The sequence below is a fragment of the Colletotrichum tamarilloi genome (genome assembly GCF_030869305.1).
Source record: "Colletotrichum tamarilloi strain Tom-12 chromosome Unknown Scaffold_5.1, whole genome shotgun sequence".
In the NCBI taxonomy this organism is placed as follows: Eukaryota; Fungi; Ascomycota; class Sordariomycetes; order Glomerellales; family Glomerellaceae; genus Colletotrichum; species Colletotrichum tamarilloi.
In genome coordinates, this window is record NW_026849388.1 from 227,308 (window position 1) to 243,418 (window position 16,111).

The window sequence follows — 16,111 nt, forward strand, 5'->3', positions numbered from 1 at the left end:
TGTTGTCGCATATTCTTTTGCATTTCTCACGAAGTAGTCTTTTTGTCGTCTTCCGCTACTATAGTCATCACTTGCCGCCCTTCATCTCATTTCCTGTATCCCATGCATGAAGCTGTGCGGTCGACTTGAGAGTTAGGTTTGCGACAATTTCCGTGGCGCATCTGTCCGAAAGTTTCTCCAAGTTGACAACTCAGGCAACCCAAGGTACTGCACGTCAACCGAGCACCAGCACCAGCACCAACAAGGCAACTGGCATGCGGGTAAATGGTGAGATTGGTTTATCTGATCACCTCATCATTCACCCGCATGCTCTTCTTGCCAACAACACACAAACCTTGATAGTCGTAAGATACCCTCTATCTTCGTTGCACACGCTTCCATGAACACGGGAGGTAGCAATGAACACGGGCAGCGGACGAACCATACCTGGCAGGTCCTTCATCTTGATCACCTTCCTCACTGCTGCTTCTAATAATGCAGCCTTAACATTCAAATGCCGCACCTGCAAGCACTCCCTCCTTAGGTAGCACTCGATACTCGAACAGCTGATGAGTTGGAAAACGACTGGTCGTCGTACATATGAAGACTGCACGCCCAATGAAACTATAAAATAAAATAAAAAAACGCGCTGTATGAACACTGGTCTGTACTCCGTTGGCTTTTCCTTCCTGGCCACGTCAACAGGGGTTGAACGGGCCCTCCAGTCCTGTGGTTATATCCCCGTCGTCAATCCTGATCTCCCATGCAGGTTGGCAGCCAACTCCAACTAAACCCCGGCCAACTCTCACCCCCCTAGGTGACGCATGAGCGCATCTTTTCTCACCGCGATGACAATTGTTGTTGGCTGGGGGGTTTCTCGCTCATAGTGTACTTTATCCAACTCGTTCTCATGGGTGGGCTTTTGAGGGGACTTCCAACACATGGAGGATTATAGCCCCGTCACAAATCCACAACATCTTTGGCTGAACACCAGAGTCAAAGGCACGGTACTCGCCGAAATATCCCCCATGGTCGCGCGCAACCTAAACCCATGGATGGCATTCCGACCCCCTGCCCTTCCATGCATTTCAATGTTCCTCCTTCCCCCTTCCATCCACTTCACGCCTTACGACTTTTGCCATGTGATTACGGACACCGGCAGGTCACTCAAACTTGCAAGAGAGAAAGAGGCCTAAACCACCCACCCCCCACAATCCCGTCGGCGTCCGTACTTTGGAAAAAAGCTCAGCCGGCGGTCGGCGGCGGTGCTGACCGACTTCTCGCCAAATACGTCGCACATTGGTCGGTGCCGTTAGATGTAAACAGCGTTTTATAATATTGGCTCTTCGTGTGGCCGCCTTCCTGATGCGCAACTCTATGCATGTTTTTTTCGCGGACAACCCCTGCAACTCTTAAGCATCGACGACAACATTTTTTTTCTGCTTTGTGGATACATCAGTTTTTAGAGGGCAGGTTCCAGGGATTGTGGCCTTTTCCTCAGGCTATAGGTTTTCGCAGTTGGTGCCGAAGAGAACGTATGTCCTTCGATATATTTGGGCGCACGTAAACAAATCATCGCGAATGTATGAGTACTCTGCATTATTACAGCTGATGCGAGATACCATACTTCGCAAAGAACACGATCTTCCAACCTGCGCTACACGCTACAAGCGCTGGTTCCGCGCACCCAAGGACTACGCGACCGTACTTTTGGGCGAGTTTCATTGCGCTAGAGTTAATTAATGACTAACCAAATCTCACGGGCCATGGCAAGAGTCGCCAGATCACTTTGTAAAGTCTACACGGATACGGAATAGGATATTCAATGGTAACTCAGTATAGCTGAGGCAGGTTACGGACAGCCCTAGAAGTTTAGTTTGAAATTAACTCGAGTCATCACTCCGTACGGAGTGCTGTCGGCCTCAGAGGGAACGGACGTTGTAACTTCCTAAGCTCCCCCGAAGCATGACTCATTTCGGCGACTTGCTTGCAACTAGAAGACACGTCTTGAATCTTAGCCGCTTCCTCTCTGCCGCCTATATGGCTGTCAGTAGTACGCACCTTTTCCGGTAATAACATGCCCTTCCCGGTGATGAGCGAGGTCAGACTTTTTCCCTTGTACGGGCTTTTGTTATAGTCTATAGAAAGAATGGGTATTTTGGGGGCGGGAAGGGAGAAAAAGTCTATGTTGTGGATTCCGGGGTTGGTTGTAGAGCTGTGGTGACTGGCGTCAGCATAGCCTCTATAGTAGGTGCCAGAAGTTTGGGATTCCCAGAAAACAATTCAAGGTTTGATGAGGCTGGGGCGGTTTATGATGATCATAAATGGAAACTCGGTAATAGACAGTCCTTTCATTTCATCGTTGAACGATATAGCCGTGCTCGATCAGGGAGGGTATCTATCAACCATTGGCGGCGATCATCACGAGCCGCAAGCCATGAGGCTTCTCTAGTTGTACTCCATTCTATACATGCCACAATAGTCTTGGGAGGTATCCGTCCCAGAGTTCGCCCGCCTCGCCTCGAGAGCCTCTCTTCCTCCCCAGCCCGTGCCGCAACATCAAATTTCCGTATTGACCGGCAATCATTCACCGACCCCGGCCCCGTCCCCTGCCTCCTCCCCTTCCGCGTCCACCCCTCCCACCCCTCTTGCCGCCTCGGAACCCACCCCGATTATCGAATCTCTCGTAGAGCTTCTCCTCCCCAAATGCAGCCTGCCCGAACCTCATAAAGTTGACCAAGCCGCGATCCACGACGGCGACAAGAACGTTGCGGTAACCGTGTCTCAAGCGCTGGTACAGCTTTCCTGGCCCGCCCATCAAGACAGGATCGGGCGCGTCGTACGGTGTCGAGTCGAGCAGCGCCGAAATCTCTTCAATATCCGGAATCGCGTCGTCGCGCGCGTCAGCGACAGCGATGCGGATGTCTGGTGGTGGTAGGTCCGTCACACGAAGGTTGGGATGCTTCGAAGGCTTCCAGACGTGCCAATGGATCTTGTACGGATCCTCGGCTTGCTTGGGATCCTGAGGTGCGGGCGATGGCTGGTAGCGGGATAGGAGCTCGAGTTGTTTGTAGACGACGCTATATTGTCGATAGACGCCCGGCTTGACCAAGGGCCCGTAAGGCGGTGGCGTTGCGGGCGCCGCCGATGGTCTTTGAAGAAGTGAGACGAGCCATTGCCACAGTGATTTCTGCGGTGCTTCGGGTGTGGGCGTAGATTCTGTAGGTTCTGGCGGAACGCGTTGAACGTAGTATCCCAACCGTCTGAGGTGTGAGTAGACTTGGTATTTTGGAAGTGATATCTTGCCCCGTTCGCCGTCCAGTCCGATGAAGAATGAGTAGGCGGCTTGTAAGCTCAAGGGTACGCCAACGTCGAACTCGTCTTCGGGTTCTGCGTCTTCGGAATCTGTCTGCTCTTCAGCGGGCTTCGCTTCTGACGGCGGCAGAATCTCCTTGAGCTCGCGATACGGCCACCAAAGCTCCAAGCTACCCCTCTCCACAAGGAACAGCGCCTCCTCGGGCAACAGCCACAGCTTTCCCAACGCCGGTCTCGGCGTCTTGAGTCCTCGAATCACTCTGCCCATAGACCTCGCCTGCGGACCCTTCAGCTCCTCCACGACAACAACCCTCTCCTTGGCATAAATCGGCCTCGTCTCAGTCATGAACTCCTGCAGATACTCGGGCTTCGCCAACCCAGAAGTGTCCCCATCCTCGATGGCCTCCATGATCTCGGGCCAGTAGTCCGGGAAGTACCAGCCCTTGCTCCATGTATCTCTGTGCACTCTCGTGTATCCCAGCACCTCCTCAATGACCTGCCTGCTCGTCTCCAACGCATTCTCCTGGGCTTTCGTGCCGTGCGACTCAAAGTCCTTTTGACCCTTACGGACGGCTTGCGAGGCGACGCCCTTCTTGTTGAACATGGATGCAAAGAGTCGCATGTCGAAGAGACCTTCGTCCTCAGCTTCGTCGCCTGCGCCCGAGTCATTGTTGAGCTGCGCCGCGGCCGGCGCCGCGGTGGGATTGTCGTCGTCGTCGAGGGGCATTTTCCTCTTCTTTTGGCAGGCGCTTCGATTTTTGGTTTTTTTGATTGCTGCCACAGACTGGGTTTCTTTTTCCTTTTATACCTCGGATCCGCGATCGATCGGTTTCCAACTTCGTTTTGCAGTCGGTGCTATGTCGAATTATTGTGCAGTTCAGGCTGGTGTTGCAGGTAGGTCGAGTGTGTCTCGGTGTGAGTCTTGGTTGGGAAGGATCCCTCCAGTGGGGGGAAAAAAATTGGGTAAAGCTGCAGAAGGAGCTTGTGAGCTTTGACCAATGAGAGGTGTGCTGGGGTGTACAATAGCAATCAACCAAAAAGTTGAATAGATGTACATACCGTTGATCGCGAGGATGAAAAAGTCAAATTGCAATTGCACCGTAGGATGATGCATTAGCAATTCAACTACATTCATCCTGCATTGTGAGGATTGTTGCATCAATGATGAGTCGGATCCGACGTATGACACGCCCAAAGATGCACTGTTGTTTGGTACCGCGTGTAGGTAAACGTCTACATTCGCTCGTTGCGCGCTGTGGCATGGAGATTCTGAGTGCATCAGCTAGCCAGTGATGTACCATAATTGGATCGGCTATCAGTATTTTTTGAGTGCAATTTGAGCGTGTTCATTGTCTTTGGTCGAAGCGCTCGTCGGGATAGTGTTTCTCAGCTCAGCATGCCGTCTCTCCAACCATTGAAAGCCGCTCCGATATTTTCCTCTGTCAGCCCAGTTTTCTACCGTTTCTTCTCAGGGGGAAATTGATAGCAGGAGGCAGAGGCTGAGTAGAAGAGCACCTTCGTCGCGGGGAAAGATTTCTTCTCGGGTGATATGAGCATCTTGTCGGATTTCTTCGTGTCGGCTCGGCTAGGAGCAAGGGTTTTCAGACAAGACTAGGTGAGAAGCAAAAGAGAAGCAGAAAACTGCGTCGGGCTTCATACTGGCTCCGCCGGGTCCTTCTCCAGAAACAGCCCAGCTGATAATAGCCTTCTGAGTCCTTACGTAGCCGAAATGACCCGAAAAAGGACGATTCGACAACAGAACCAGGTTTGACTTAGAAACTTGCACGATGGCCCCGTTTGACAGACTGATGGTCTATTTATCGAAGTTGAGAGAGTTGACCCAGGGACTGATGCCGGTGGTGCGCATGGGGAGTGAGCGAGCCTGCTATCGATGAGCAGAGCGTTGGCATTGAAGACGAGAAAGGGTATCGGTGATGAAGGTTCAGGTGGCCGGCAGGGTGTGGGAGCTGGGCTGAGGGATGGTGTTTGATATCGAATCCTCAACATCGTACTTTTCCCGAAAGACTCGCGTTTGTTGGCCTCTTATATTTCGCTTGTGTAGATCTGAAATTGCCGGTGGTTTTCATTTCCTCTTCTCTACCCATTGGGTTCCAGAAGGGAGCCGAAGAAAGACAAGACAGTGTGTGCAGATGCCGCATCTGCTCATACGCCTCCATCTGTGATTTTGTTTTTTTGCATTCTGCAAACTAGAAGTCATCAGTACTCGGGAGCCATTGGGTGCCACGGGTTGAAGAACCAAGCGGCTTCACTTGCTCGCGGAGAACTTACTATGTTTGTGATTTGTTTTGAGTCTCAGGTAGGTCACCTACCTGGGGCAGTTTAGGGTCATGTCCAGGACCATACCGGCTTTGGTTCTATTTGCTAGAAGTGAGGGACCATCTTCCTGGAGCCTAGATTTGTTGACCAAGAGTCCGATGTGGATGGGATCCGAGGCATAGGCCCTGACGAGCGCTGCGACGTTTTTGTGGCGGCTGCCAAGGATTGCGACTTTCTTGATCTTCCAAGCTTCTTCATGACGCATTATGGAAGCGCGATGGCGATTTGGAGTACGGGAGTAGGCTGAAATGGATTGTTAGATTCATGTACAGGCGAACAACGTCAAGAATAGAATCCCAAACTTACTGTAAGACCCTGCTTCTTTGCCTGGTCGTCTTCCAGGATAATCAGAAGACGTGCTTGATCAGAGGCTACGCCGCAATACCATTAGCTTTGCTGTAAATTATCAAAGGGAACCTCAGATCCATACCTTTGACTTAGTCCCAGTCCCCATAAGTCAGAGCTCCGTGCGAATCCGTTCATGTCGCTGCCTATGGCGGCTTCGCTATCGGATTCTTCGGGAAGATCATCTTGTCTTCCGTTCTTGATTATCAGCGACAGGCAATAAATTTGGCGAGCCGAGAAGATGGCAAGACAAGACAGTAGCGAGTCGAGTCGAAGAAGAGGGAGATCCACCAGCCCGAAAGCGTGAATCCACGCGAGGGAGGCCATGCCGCGGATTGCAGGTGCTCCCAGAGAGACTTTGAGGGAGGAAACAGACTTACCTCGATTGCGATGATGGAAATGCAAGAACGGCAAGATCGAATCTCCCGCGACCTGCGGAGCAGGTGATAAGTCGAAGGTGAGCGTGCGGAAAGAAAAGTAGAATGGGAAAGGCAGGGATGAGTCGCAACCAAACCACACAGACAGAGGTTGGAGAAGAGAGACTGCAAATTTTCTGGGGAAAAGTAGGACTTGTGGGAAGATCAAATGAAGAGGAGAACAGAATGCAGAGTAGGAAGGTGAAGGGTGCAAGAGGGCAGGAGGTACCGGGCAACTCCAGGCAAGAGGGAAGAGTGGGTCCGGAATATTTGACACCCTCACCACTGACTTGGAGATGCCTTCAATCACGTGGTAGAAATATCTTCCAGTCTCGCTTATCTATTAATGACTATTCATTTCTCTGAATAAACGGATGCCTTGGTCTCTTAGGTTCCCAGCCGGGTAGCTAGCTACCTTACCATATGAGAAATGCCCCTTGATTTACCGGCAATATCCCCTCATCAACCTTCTTCACGGTTGAGAACCTCTCCGTCAGACTTCAACTATGAACAGTATCGGGCTAACATAATTTCACTTCTACTCGTACCAGATATTCTAGCTTAACTCATCAAACATTCCCTTCTGAAGGGTACCGTAGGCTCTGTCCAAAGAGCGTGCGACGGATGGATCAGTCCCCGTGACGGCATACATCTATCTTCTCGGGCATCCATTCAGCCTACATCGCGCGCATCAGCACTGCCGAAATCCCCCCCCCCCCCCCCCCCCCCTGACGGGGGCGACGGGGGCCGCCACAAAGGGGGTAGGCGAGGGACGCGATCGCCCGCCGCGCCACCATCATCTCCTCCGCGCCCCCCCCCCCCCCCCCACCGCCGCGACCCCACCCCCCCAACACCCCCCCCCCCCCCCCCCAAAAAAAAAGCAGATAACTCCGGCGATATGTCACTTGTAGTAAGTAGGTTCAGTTCTACGTACCCCTTTTGAGGCGAGCGCCCTATTGGCATCAAGGTGGGCAGTATCAATATACGCGCTTCCTGATAGTCATAGAACCAAACCAAGAAAACCGCCAACGAAAAAGTCAATATAATGTGACGAAAACCAACTCTTACTACCTGAAGACCTTCGTCTCTTACCAAGTACCGTTTAGCGACTGTTTCGGTCTCTGCCCGCCTAGCTCTCGCCGCTTCCACTCGCCTTTCTAAATCTCGAAACGATTGCGTACTCCCAGTCCATCAAAGCGGAACATTGTAGCTTAACCAGAATCGAGACGCTTCTGTAGCCGCAACTGAAAGGGTATCAATCCTTCTGGTTTACGTGTCATTTCTCATTGAGGCAAGCCATGGGTACCAAAGACAACCACCGACAGCTCCCACCATCATCGCCGGAATTTATCTCTCCCTGGGCCATTCAGATACTTCAGCCTTCTCAACAAAGATAAAGAACGAGATCGAAGTGAAGGTCAAGATTATTCTGCCGCCTGCATGTTCTCATCACATGGAAGCGTCATCTTCTGGAGAGAATGTCGACATTAAGGCAACGTCCAAGCATCACCTAGCTTTCACAATCGACCTCGAAACATTCGACGATAGCTCAGGCTCTCGTCTAGAAAGTTGGAGAGAAATACACTCACTACTAGCTGGCCTTCCGAGAAGCTCAGGGATGATGGCAAGGGAATAACGACAGTGGCCAACAACCCATGGTTCCACCCCTACCGGAAGGCATTTCATCAGCCGACTGTGGGCAAGGCCTCGACTGAAGAGGGGCTCCAGACTGCTTTACAAGCATATCATAAGACATGATCAGTGATGATTATTGACTTATGTAGTCATCTAGATTGGTTAGTTGGTTCTTGGAGCGAGGCTGCCATCGAAGGGGGCAAAATAATCCAGGAGAAGATTACGGCAAGGTTGCTAGAGGAGGTGGATACAGCTGGCTCTATCAGCGAGAACAGATATCAAAGCTGGGAAGGCGTTCTCTTTCGTTTGGCGTTGCGACGGGATTCCTCCGCTAACATCGTCGCCCACCATCCGCTCCACACCATGGGGCCTCACATCACATCGTGAGAAACGAACTACCCAAAACACCAAAAAGACATACAACACCAGGTATTCGCCGGTCGTCACCGACCCAACTACTAATCCGGCCCTCATTGGCTTGTCTATGGGTGAGCGGACGGGATCCCGAATTTTCCAATGGGTATGGTCGTATGTGGAAGAACGTGGTGTGTAAGTGGAGTATGATGCTTCGAGTCGAGCTGTGGCTACTCCTGAAGCGCTCAAACTTGGCGCAGTAAATAGACAAGATGTTAACAAAGGGCATTTAAAGCATTCCCATGCAATATACGAGGGGAAAAAGTCAGTTGCGGGCTAGAACAGTTGGTGGCGGGCCAAAGATGTCCATTGCGCTGAGATATTTGACCGTGGAGACGTAACATTTTTCTCACACTCATGTAGAGATATACAATTATCTTGGCTCGAGAAGATGTTAAACCACAATGGAATTCAGCAGGGAATGTGACTGGCTCATAGGCAAATGGGTAAGGTATGTGTTGAAAGTGAAGGTAGTCTTGGTTTTGTCTCCTTATCTCAACTGGCAACTGGGCTGTCAGAATGTCGGTCGCTCGCTTGGTGTGAGGCGACTGCTCTCTATTGTCCGAGTATCGGAGTGTAAATGAATGAATGCGGCTGCCATCTAGACCAAAAAATACCATACAGTAATCGTTCGATAACAAATAGGAGGAACCATATCTTCGAAAGTGGTAAGCTCTTGTAGCAAAAGCCGCCCTCGACCAGGCATCCTCCATGTGAGGAAAGACCTTCACGTCAGCGACAGCCATTATGAACGCACGAGCAACTCTAGAACAAAGTAAAAAACGATAATGTCAATTGTCTTGACTTCTAAGGGAACATGAGTAGATTGAGTATCCAAGTAAGTGACTACCTGCCTCGTCGTCTCCCACCCTCTCTCTTACTCTCTTTGCCTATCCTGTAGATCCTGTACACAGATGCTTATCTCCCTAACTTAAATCTCTTGCCCTCAAAATCAGCCATCTCAAAAAACTAGCGATCATTTCACCTTTAACCTCAACGATATTTGGCCTCCAGAAGGGTGGCCAGACGTAGTGCGCACAAAGAGCGGTTGCTTGTGCCGAGAATCTCAGGAGAGAAAGGCTACCGAAAAAAGAGCTTTCGAAGAAATGGAATATAGAGCAGTATGGACTAAGTCTTGAGCGACTCAATCGTTCGCGTTTCAGAAGGCCACTGAGGAGAACCTCGCTCTGTTGAGGAAGCATGGCGGAGTGTTGAGAGCCGTCAGTCGTTGAAACGACTTTCCTCGCTATTAACTCAGTCAGATTGTATCCCTCGAGACTATTCCCAGAGGGAGAAGAACACTGTATTTTAACAGCCGGAGAGGAACGGGAGAGCCACTGATGGAGCTGTCGGACTGTCTCATCCGTTCGTGAAATCGACTCGTTCGAGGAGAAGCTCCCGTACAAGCATCGTCGAAGGGCAATCGCCAGGTGGAGTTTTCCCTGTCCGTCACCGCCGACTATTCCCTCACAGACTGGGTCACCGAAGGGGAGATGAACAGGTGGCAAGGGGAACCAGAGCTGATCGACATCGCTGTATGGACTGACTGCTGAACAATCAACTGATTGCAACTCAGCTAACACAAGTCTCAAAGGCCAAGGTCAATGATGCCACCCATGTGTCAATCTCAGCCAGCTTTTCAAGCCGTGTACTAGTCTCAAGGATCATGTGAAGGCAGCCATTCCTAGCATCGGAGCAATTGTGAAGGGCTCGCTGACTGCGGCTATTCTTGCAGACGAAATGTGCCTTAGCAGGACGGCCATCACAACGACCACCGGAGCCACAGGTGCGTCTCACGAAGGAGCCGTAATGATAGTAGCACCAAAACGTGCCATTGACGTGTTGAATTTCGAGTTGAATAGTCATTTCGGAAGGGGATGGTCTACGACCGTCTACCCCAGCAGAACCTCTGCTCAACTTGAGGAGGGACACAAGCCTCGGACGCTCGTCCTAGCAGTCAAGAACATGACTTCGGCAGAGTTCATTCAGGAGCAATGTCATTACTTTCTAGTCACTTATCAATACGTCTTAGGGAGATATGAAGGAAGTTGGGTCGCCACAAAATTGGAAGTCACGCTCCCCTAACTCGTTCCTGTCCAGGATTCGATTCGGATCTCGATGAGGCGTGAAAAGGAGACTACCTCCTGTTCACAGCATCATGGAAACTCTGAGATCTGGAATTTCTTGTTGTTTTAGGAGATGAAGCTCATTCACTATATGAATAACCTCACAGGAGAACTTGTCCATAAGGTCATGTGAATGCTCGACGTCAAGTCTGCACAGTCCCGGAGTAGAACGTCGCCGCCAGCAAAGCCCTTCAATATAAGGGACTGGTTTTGCTCTTCCAGCGCAAGAGTCCTGCTCACGGGTATTTCTTTGGGGTCTTTGGCGCATCGAACAGCATGAACCCTTCGAGTCAGCTTGTGGGATACCGCCTTTGGGCATTCAATGATGTGTTCGTCTTCAAGCGAGCAGCCACCGTCCTCTATGCGTCGCGTCTTGGGGTTGCACAGTTGAAATCGCCGTACTGACGTATAATTTCCAGGGAGTCTCCATGTTCAGAAACAGGTCGACGGGCGTCGCGCAAGTCCGCCACGAAGCCGTGCTGGGAACCGCTCCTCCTCAAGCCTGCGTCTTATCCTTCCTGCCGATTTTTACGTTGCTTGGGAGCAACTGCCGCGATAATGTCATCGGGACCAAAACGCCTCAGATAACGATGACAGAGATTAGGGTCACAACGTTGGCGATATGAATGACGACGAAGATGCTGTCGTTCATCTTGAATCGAGGGAGTAAAATGGTCTCCGAGCGTCTGCAGCAAGAGGCAAGAAGCAGAAGTAGGGCAATCTCAAGCCCGAGCAACTCCTCGAGGAGTCTAGTATTCAAACGACCCTTCAGGTCGTCCGGGTCATTCTCGACAGAACTCCAGGCGCGAAGATTCTGGTTATTTCAGAGGTGCTCGAGGCCCTGTATTGCCGGGTTGTGGCTTTCATGTTAGGTGTCGGAAATGTTCAAACACGACAGACCATGTTCCAGTTCATTTGGATTATCGCCACCGACAGAAGGAAGGAAGCTGGAAGGAAGTCACTCTCTTTTCAAAGCCCCAGCGACATGTTGGTCACTTCCAGGGCCGTCGGTCAAAGTGTCATGATGACCAGTGCTCACCACGTCATCTGATGCAGGTATGCAAGATCAAAATGGCAAGCTCTTTGATGGCAAGCCGGGTGGTTTGATGGGCAGATCGGAAGAACGCGGATATGGAAGAAGTTCCTCGAAAAATAATGAGAGACCACATCACGAGGCGGACTTGGTGGCGCGGCCAGTGCATCAGCAGTCAAGTTCTGGTCCGTTATCCCTACAACTTCAGGAATAACGACGCCCGTTCTGGGCATCGCTTCTCTTGTGGCTCATAGCAGAACCCTGGTAGCGACATAGACGTGGACAGCAAATGATATCTTTCGGTGAAGAGGGGAGGCTTTCGTCAGGCAAGGTGACACAAATTTCCTTTCCTTCTTGAAAGGATGGGAGGGGGGGTGAGGGTGAAGGGATGTCGGCTTGATGATACGTTGCGTAGTAAAGAAGGCCTTCAATGTTGGCTCATGAGCATCCTCCAGTATGCATATAATGTCAGTGGCCAAAGATGTGTTGATGCCTCCAGTCTCTCAAACGTTCATGCTAGCGCATAGCTGTCGACACTTCGAGCTTTTCCATGTGTTTCTCAGAGTCTCTCTGTTCTCGTCAGGGTCTGCTTCCCTGGGTCGTTCGCGGACGGGAAACAGGAAGGTTTACATCGTAGTCGCAGTACAAACCTTGGCGAACTCGCCCTCGACACCATGCTGGGTCTGCGAGCGAGGGTGAAAGGGAATGCGCCCCATGAGATGAGGCCAGGCTGAAAGTGTTAAATCAGGCCGAATCCATCTCCTGGCGCCGAGAGGTCCTTTGACCAAGTGACAGTGGTGACGAACTCAATGCCATACACATTCTTGGGAATCAAAAACTCAACTTGGGTCGCCGAGGCCAGCCTTCGGAAATCCTATCAGTCATAAACCTATAGTAGCACTACTTTCGCCAGCATTCTATTAATGCTGTGCTCCGCGTTTAGTCTCTATACATCTATAATTATAACTTCTAATAAACTTATCATTTATACCATTAGCCTTATTATTAAAACTACCCATTACTAATATATTACGCCTCCCCGTATATATAAACAAAAGCCAGGGATAATTAAAATAATAAGGATAGTAGGGACAGCAGGGATAGTAGGTATAAAAAGGATAAAAGGGGCGGGAGGGACAAGAGTGGCGGGAGGGACAAGAGTGGCGGGAGGGACAAGAGGGACGAGAGGAATAAGAAGAACGAGAGGGATAAGAGGGATAAAAGGGATAAGAGGGGTAGAAAAGAAGGTAAAAATAATAAGTATAAGAGAAATAATAAATATAATAAAAATAATTAAAATACCCTACTTATACGTAATTAAGTATTAGAGAAATAATACCCGCGACGGGCCATAGATAAGAATAGAGGATCGAGTAATAATAAAGTTGATAAAATTAGTTCGAGCAGTTTCTTATAGAAGATAGTGTCTATGATGCGAGGGGATCATTAAGATACTACTTCCAGTAAGGCATATTGAATGGACGAGGCCGATGACAAGGCGCAGTCTTGTTGCTTGGCTACTTTTTGCGGAGAGAGACAATGCGCCTTTAACTGGAGCGATCACGACGCCCTTGGGTAAAGGCAAACAGTGTCAAACCAATCTAATGAAAGTCAGTCAAATGTGTATCCCGTGTAAACAAGCGCCGCTTGTTAAGGCACGTCAGCTTGACGTGTACACAAGCGATCAAATACTTCTGTGGTTGAGCCATTAGGTCGAAGGGAATCTGAATGTCCTCGATGACTCCAGAAACATTGCCTTGAGAACAGTTGACTTGCGCATCCGTGAAGTGGACGAGACCGGTCGGCTATCGGCCGCTATCCCGCTTTTACCGACATACTCCGGTATGATTGGCCAATTTGCATTGGCCCCACTCGGGGCCGAGTACCATGGCTTCGCGCCACATTGGGAACGACCGGTCCGGAGTTTGCCATGCTAGCAAGGTGTAATCGCAATGTGATGCTGTCATGAAATGCTATGGATGTTTTGGACTTGAAGAATGCTCACGACATGAACATAAGTCTCGCTTCAGTTGTGTGTGCGATGATAAGCGGGCTACCCCGGGGGAGCGCCGGATCTCGGGCTCGGCCGCCAACACTCAGATCTGAGGGTTTCTTCAGCTAGACGATCACGTGGAGTGACAACACCTCATCGTTGCGGAGAAGTAACAAGCTGAAGAAGGTTCCGATAACCTTATGTGAAACCTAAAGGGTGTCTGGAAAACTCCAACTTCTCAAGGTACTGGAAAGCTTCCTGATGTCATGGAATCGCGAATATGGCCAGGGCAGCTGGTCAACTACGGCAGGTATGAGTTGTGCTGTGAGCTGTTGGTGCAGCTAAAGATGTTATCAGGAGGGAAATACTCTTGGTAGGATGTGGCTGAACGTGGCTGGCATAATCCATGCATGCATAACACATCCACCACAACAAGATCACATCTCTCCAATTTCTAGGAAACTAGAATGACTCTTCTCACTGTTGATACGTCTTCCTCCATGCTAGACATAAGCCACTTCTTCAGTCGAAAGTGGTGACTTGCTTGGTGGGTGGTAACGCGCACTCGCTGTCACACCAGTTGAACAACCATTTGCATAAACAATGCATCTCAAAAGCAAAACGACCAGCACCTCTTACTGGCCCCATAAACACGGACCCACATTGGGACTAGCGCATCCGTCCCATGCCACCAAGGTCAGCAAACCCCACCACTCCCCGCCACACCGCCCGAACTCAGCCATCCGCATCAAAAACTGGCCCCCAGCCAACATAGATACGTTCCTGACCACAAGGATCATCAAATAAGATCAGGTAGAGTGGCCGAGTGGTTATGGCGCTGGTTTTAGGCTTACGTAATAGTTACCTTCACCAGTGGGAAACCGCGCGAGTTCGAATCTCGTCTCTATCATGATATCCTTTTGCTTTTTGACATCTCAGCTAATGGGGAGATTGTGTATGAACTTTTGGTGGCTAGGCCTTTCCATTCTTCGTTTACATTCTCTTTCCTTGCCTAGAGCAGTATGTGTTTGCTTGGCATAGCCTGTTTCTCGGGGGTGCCGGGTTACTTTACGTATCGTCGAACCTAGACCTGAGATGCGGCTAGCCGCCCACCCATTCATTATTCCCGACAGCATAGCCATGCGGCCATTCCAACAGCTGCGAATCGGGTAGGATGAGACGTGAAATTGTCTTTCGTCTCAGTGGTCACTGTCATATTGTTGCCCGCGCAGATCTCAGCAGATGAGTGTATGTCACGCTTGGCTACTATAATGCATCAAGGTATCTACTTTGCAGTAAGTGCCAGCAACTCTAATTCAGGTGTTCGCAAGCTGGAGTTTCCCAAGAAGACGAAAGACTCGACTTCTCGTAAACGCGTCTCGTCGCTGCTTCGCGGCTTTGGTCGCATTGGTGTTAGCTAAAGAGGCAACGCTTTCGTCTCTATCGTGGTAGGCATGCTGGTACGGCATGTTTGTCCTCAACGAGGAAGTGCTACCGACAGTGAAGTTGCACGTAATTGCAACAATGAAGTTACCCATAGAGCCAATCCAGTCTCAGAACAGAAAATATTACTCGGCATACCTCGATGATCCTCAATAGCCTCTTTCGGCTCGATGGCTTACCTTAGCCTGTAGCCTTCTCAGACAACAGTGCCTCCAGGCAATTCTCTTGCTCTTCTTCGAGTCCCTGGGTGTATCTGGGGACGCTCGCCTATGGTGTGTGCCCGATTCCGCATCAACATCCCACCACAAACAAAGGGTGCCTCTGCAAGAGGCTCCATGTTACTGGACCTCTTCATACTGAGCCTCTTCAGGTATATTATATAGAGAATACACTTAAAGAACCGATCAGAAAGACTACTTATGATGACAGTGATAGTGACAGGGGCAGTGGCAAAGGTAGTGCTAGAGGAAGCTGTAGTAGTAGTTATTGAAATAGAGGCTCGAGATGTGTTGACATATGGGCAATCCTATTGCATACTCCAAAGGAAACAAACAGTATGCTAAGAAATAGACTGAACGCCAGCTCAAAGATTAAGCAGACTGGGATACGTCTGTAAGTCATAGCCACGGACTTTGAAAAGCAAGCCTCAGCTTCACAAGCTCGATGTTGCGAAAATGTGACAAGGCGGCTGGCGTGGCATAATCACAGTGAGGTATGAAGCGAGAAGAACCTGCCCTTCGAGGATCTGCAAAGTAGTGGACCTCGATACCTGATACCTGATACCTTCATTTACAAAACCTTTGAGGCTAATAGAGCACTCTGACAATGGTTATTATCTCCGGCGACAGATCACACTTCTCCAGCCAACTTCATGATCAGAGGCGATTCCTCCGAGCTCATGGTATGAGGTCTGCCCATTGCAACGACCACATTTTGCAAAGCTGGACCCTGTGTAGGTCAATCACGATGGCCAGTGAGGCCAGGAGGGCATACTGACACCGGTATCTCTATTCTAATCCAAATCCCTTGTCCGTCAGAATTCATGGGAGACTCACGCCGACGACCTTTACCAGCA

At 50.2% G+C, this 16,111-nt stretch overlaps 3 protein-coding genes across 3 annotated transcripts; 1 reads left to right on the forward strand and 2 right to left on the reverse strand.

The window, feature by feature from the left end:
• Positions 1 to 2,566: 2,566 nt before the first annotated feature.
• Positions 2,567 to 4,021, reverse strand: CTAM01_02173 (tRNA splicing endonuclease subunit; the record flags this gene model as incomplete). Its single annotated transcript, XM_060518212.1, has 1 exon — positions 2,567 to 4,021. One exon carries the CDS (start codon positions 4,019 to 4,021, stop codon positions 2,567 to 2,569), a length of 1,455 nt encoding a protein of 484 aa, XP_060386845.1.
• Positions 4,022 to 5,835: 1,814 nt separating this feature from the next.
• On the reverse strand, positions 5,836 to 6,303 carry CTAM01_02174 (uncharacterized protein; the record flags this gene model as incomplete). Its single annotated transcript, XM_060518213.1, has 3 exons — positions 5,836 to 5,874; positions 5,938 to 6,002; positions 6,069 to 6,303. 3 exons carry the CDS (start codon positions 6,301 to 6,303, stop codon positions 5,836 to 5,838), a joined length of 339 nt encoding a protein of 112 aa, XP_060386846.1.
• Positions 6,304 to 10,181: 3,878 nt separating this feature from the next.
• CTAM01_02175 (uncharacterized protein) lies at positions 10,182 to 10,526 on the forward strand (the record flags this gene model as incomplete). The annotated part of the gene is made up of 1 exon (XM_060518214.1): positions 10,182 to 10,526. The coding sequence occupies one exon, from the start codon at positions 10,182 to 10,184 to the stop codon at positions 10,524 to 10,526; it is 345 nt and encodes a 114-aa protein (XP_060386847.1).
• Positions 10,527 to 16,111: the final 5,585 nt, after the last annotated feature.